This window comes from Tupaia chinensis, unplaced genomic scaffold, assembly GCF_000334495.1.
Source record: "Tupaia chinensis unplaced genomic scaffold, TupChi_1.0 Scaffold149184_1, whole genome shotgun sequence".
In the NCBI taxonomy this organism is placed as follows: domain Eukaryota; kingdom Metazoa; phylum Chordata; class Mammalia; order Scandentia; family Tupaiidae; genus Tupaia; species Tupaia belangeri.
Genome location: NW_006209032.1, coordinates 2,466,664 through 2,470,878, shown reverse-complemented (window position 1 = coordinate 2,470,878; position 4,215 = coordinate 2,466,664). Strand labels below are relative to the sequence as shown.

At 48.3% G+C, this 4,215-nt stretch overlaps 1 protein-coding gene across 3 annotated transcripts in view; it reads left to right on the top strand.

Annotated features, from left to right (window-relative positions):
• Nucleotides 1–3,892: 3,892 nt before the first annotated feature.
• SMARCC1 (SWI/SNF related BAF chromatin remodeling complex subunit C1) overlaps nt 3,893–4,215 on the top strand; it is a gene marked incomplete at its 5' end in the record, with an annotated part of 117,774 nt that continues 117,451 nt past the window's right edge. For all 3 annotated transcript variants that reach the window (XM_027769294.1, XM_027769295.1, XM_014585195.1), the window contains 1 exon segment: nt 3,893–4,012. In XM_027769294.1, the coding sequence (XP_027625095.1) occupies nt 3,893–4,012 (120 nt within the window).

Sequence of the window (4,215 nt, the reverse complement as noted above, 5' to 3'; positions counted from 1 at the left end):
CCTGGTGAGAACTGCTGCTGGGGAAATGACGGTTTTGACGTCATCGCACCTGGGCCCGGGCCGGGCGAGTCCCGGAGCTTGGTAACGTGCCCCGGGGCCGCCTCCAGGCCCCCGCTCGGACCCTGCCTCCGCGCGGCGTGCTGGTCGCCACTTGTTGAAACTGTCCCCACGGACGCTTCTCTACTCCGGAGTGGAAGTTACGCCGCAGAGTCGGCGGTTTTCAGAGCTGGGACTTCACCCCTGGTTCCCAACAGCTGCAAAGCCTTTGAGGCCTCTCCCGGGGTAGAGCGTCCGGCCGGGCCGCAGCCCCGTCGGTGGTGGGTGGTGGCAGGCCGGGCGCGCTGTCCTCGTGCTGCATCCCGCGTGGAGGGCCGCAGCACCGGGGCTCTGCCTCTGTCCCGCCTGTTCCGCAAATGCAGCGTGTCCGGGAACAGCGCGCTCAGTAGTTGCTTAGCAAATATTTGTTGAGTGGGAAGGTGAACTGGCCCAGGAACCTGTTCGTTTGGGATCCACGGCTCGTGGAACGTCTGGGCGGTGGGCAGTTCGGGCCCTGGGTAGGGATCTTGGGTTCCTCTGTGGGACTTGGAGACAGTGAGTTATCTGGAGTTGGAGGAGTGAAAGACAGTCCTGTTTTTATTAATAGAAGCGTTGACGTCTCCCCTCTGAAGTCACTAGAGACTGCATTTTTCTGTCTCCCGTGAGCAGACCGGCATTGCCCTCTTGCACAGCGGTCCATCGGCCCCCTTTGTGTAGGCAGGAGAGCTTCCCACAGCCAAGGGGACTGAACGTGTTACGGGAGTATTTGTTAATTTCTTCTTTTGAAATCATATTCCCTTTAGCCAGTGCTTTAGCTCTTAAAGTGAAGCTTTAACAAAGAACAAATACTGAGGAGGCCTAATCTTTTGACTATCAAAAGGGGAAGAGAAAAGGCAAAAATTGTTATTTCTGCCTGGAGCTCTCAGTGCCATGGTTTGGGCTGACTTCAAAGCTGTGTGGGGGAGGGTGGGGAAGTGCTGAGGCCACTTGCGCGCCCCCCCCCCACTTGGTGTCCCTGAGGCATTAAAGACAAGTAGTTAAGTAGTTAGGGTGACCTCTCAGGGCTTTGCCTCTTCACGTTCAGAATTGTGTATTCCTTAGGCTTTCAGTCTCCTGGAGTGGGTTAATCAGAAGGTTCTTTCGTTCTTGTCTACACAACACACAGATGGCGCTTCAAAAGTTCATGGAAAAATGGAATTTACGTATTCATTTAATTTGGTGGGGAAAAAATCATGCGTTTTTCCCATAATATGTGTTTTTCCACTAACTTTCTGAAGGCCAATTCAAATTTCTACTTGGTGTACACGTCAATAGGTTTCTTTATAAGACTTTGGTAATTTTATTTATTCATTTATTTTAGTTTGACCCGAGAAGGACACAGTTTGGTCAGAGAGAGAGAGAGAGAGGAAGTGAGAAAGCAAGCCACCAGGTCCAGGACCAAAACCGAGCTCAGCCATGTGGGAGTCCAGTGTCTTAACCACCACACCACCTGCTGGTCCCTCATGCTACAGTCCTTCTTCATTCTCCTCCTGGGATCTTGGGCGCACACAGGCGCCCAGTGTGTTTCAAGGGACCGGGTCCAGGACTCAAACCGCAGTTGACTACATGTGAGTCCAGCAACATAACCATTATGCTATCCTCTAATCTCTTGCCTTTTTTTTTTTAAGAATTATTTTATTTCATTTATTATCATCATTATTTGTTTAACTTGACCAGAGAGAGAAGAAAGAGAGAAAGGGAAAGTAGGAAAGCAAGCCTCCAGGTCCAGGAGTCAAACCATGGTTGGCCATGTGGGAATCCAGCACTGTAGCAGCCATGCCACCTGCCGGCCTGCCTTTTTTGCTTTTTAAGTGCTATAGGGTAGGGGCACTGGCAGGAGGTGGTTGAGAAGTCACCCTTCAGGGGTATGACCATGCCATGGTCCCTTCTCCATTCTTCTTTGGGGATTTTGGGTATGCGTGCACATGTACCCAGCATGTTTTTCAAGCCAGTGGGTCTGGGACTGGAACTGTGAAGTTTCCCATGTAGGAGCCAGCTGCTTTAACCTCTATACCCCAAACTGGCCCTATATTTCTGGTTTCTTATTTATTTTTTTTAAGAGTTAGTTATTTAGGGGAACCAGCAGGTGACATAGTTGTTAAGGCAGGCACTGGACACTTCCACATGGCCGACCGCAGTTCAAATCCTGGACCTGGTGGCTTTCCTTCTCACTTTTCCTCTTTCTCTCTCTCTGTTTCTCTATGGTCAAATTAAAAAAAGAAAAAGAAAAGAAAGAATAAATAAAAATAAGTAAATAATTATTTAACTCTATTATTATAATTTGTTTTAACTTGACCAGAAAAATGCAGAGAGAGACAGAGAGAAAGCAAGTTGCCAGGTTCAAGACTCGAACCATGATCGGCCATGTGGGAGTCCAGCATTTAATCACCATGCCACCTGCCAGCTCCCATTTGTGGCTTTTAAATAAACGTTTTTATTGCATTTAATACTGTATTTTCAGAGCAGCTAGAGGATAAAGCTGGGTGACTGTATATATAAATGTCTTTGCTAGTCTGACTTTTACTGATGGCTTTATCTGTGCACTTGGTGAACAGCTGAGCTGCCACATCCAGACACTTCAAACCGAAACCCTCATTGCAGCTCTGAAAGACAGACAGCATTTGCCCTGTTTCACAAGGAGGACTTGAGGCTCCAGGTTTTACTTTATTTTTTTAGAGAGACATTTTTGCTATGGGGGATGCGTGCTCACCGGGGAGACAGAGACAGAAAGGGAGAAATCAGCCCCCAGGGCTGTTGAACACACCACAATCCCTTCTCCATTCTCCTCGCGGGGTGGGCACACATGCACCCGCTGTGTTTTAAACCTCTGGGTCTGGAATTCAAACCATGGTCTACCATGTGGCAGTCCAGCGACAACCATTATACCATCTACTAGTCCTCATCCCCCCCTTATTTTGGGTCAAAAGTGCGTAAGTAGGGACTGACAGGTGGCGTCATGTTTAAGGGTGCTGAACTCCCACACGGCCAACCACGGTTCAAATCCCGGACCTGGCCGTTTCCTTTCTCACTTTCTATCCTCTCTCTCTCTTTGGTCAAATTAAAATAAATAAAGTTAAATAATTCTTAAAAGAAAGAAAGAAAGAAAGAAAGAAAGAAAGAAACAGACTTTAAAAACATATATAAATAAAACTTACTGTCTTAGCCATTTAAAGAAAAAAAAAAGTTGCCGAGGATGCATGTGCTTGCTGGAGAGAAACTGAAAATGCCCTCCATGGCGTGTAATCATGCCGCAGTCCCTTCTCCTCCACCTCCTTTTGGGATTTCCGGCATGCACACACATGCACCCAGTGTCTTTCTCAAGCCTCTGGTTCTGAGACTTGAACTGTTTGGTTGGCTGTGTGGGATCCAGCCACTTAAACCACTGTGCCACAGGCTGGCCCTCTTAACCCTTCTTTTTTTGGTTTGCTATAGGGCCCATGTACTTGAAGAGAGAGAGAAAGTGAGAAATCACCCCAGAGGGAAATGGCCACTCCTCAGTCCCTTTTCCATTCTCCTCTTGTGATTTTGGGCACAAGTGCTTGTGCCCAGAGTGGTTTTTAAGCCACCTGGTTTGGGACTTGAACTGCACAGTTGGCCAGGTGGGATCCAGCTGCCTTACCCACCATGCCATCTGGCTGGCTCAACCATGTTTAAGTACACATGTTTGTTATTGTAAGCTCTTTACTGCAGAGACCACGCTTCGGACGGCTGTCTGTCCCACACAGTGCTAGCGCTCAGTGCTGTCAGAGCTAGGGAGCAAGCCAGCATTCTCTCCCCAACGCCGTCCAGTTGCTGAGCACCTGTCTTTCTCTTGCAGTATGTTCACGCGGATGCTCCTACCAATAAAACGCTGGCTGGGCTGGTGGTGCAGCTTCTGCAGTTCCAGGAAGATGCCTTTGGGAAGCATGTCACCAACCCGGCCTTCACCAAACTCCCCGTAAGTACACCAGCCTGTTACAGCTTGGGGACATCTTTGGGCTCTGACCTACAGCACGGTCTGCAGCTGTTTTCCTTTGCTGCTGCTGGCTTACAGAGTTAAATATGTAAAGGAGAAGGAACCTTAACGAATTTTAGCTGTAGAATTTTTCTTTTTTTTTTTTTTTTAAACTACAGGAACCTTCTCTTCTGGAGCTATTTCAT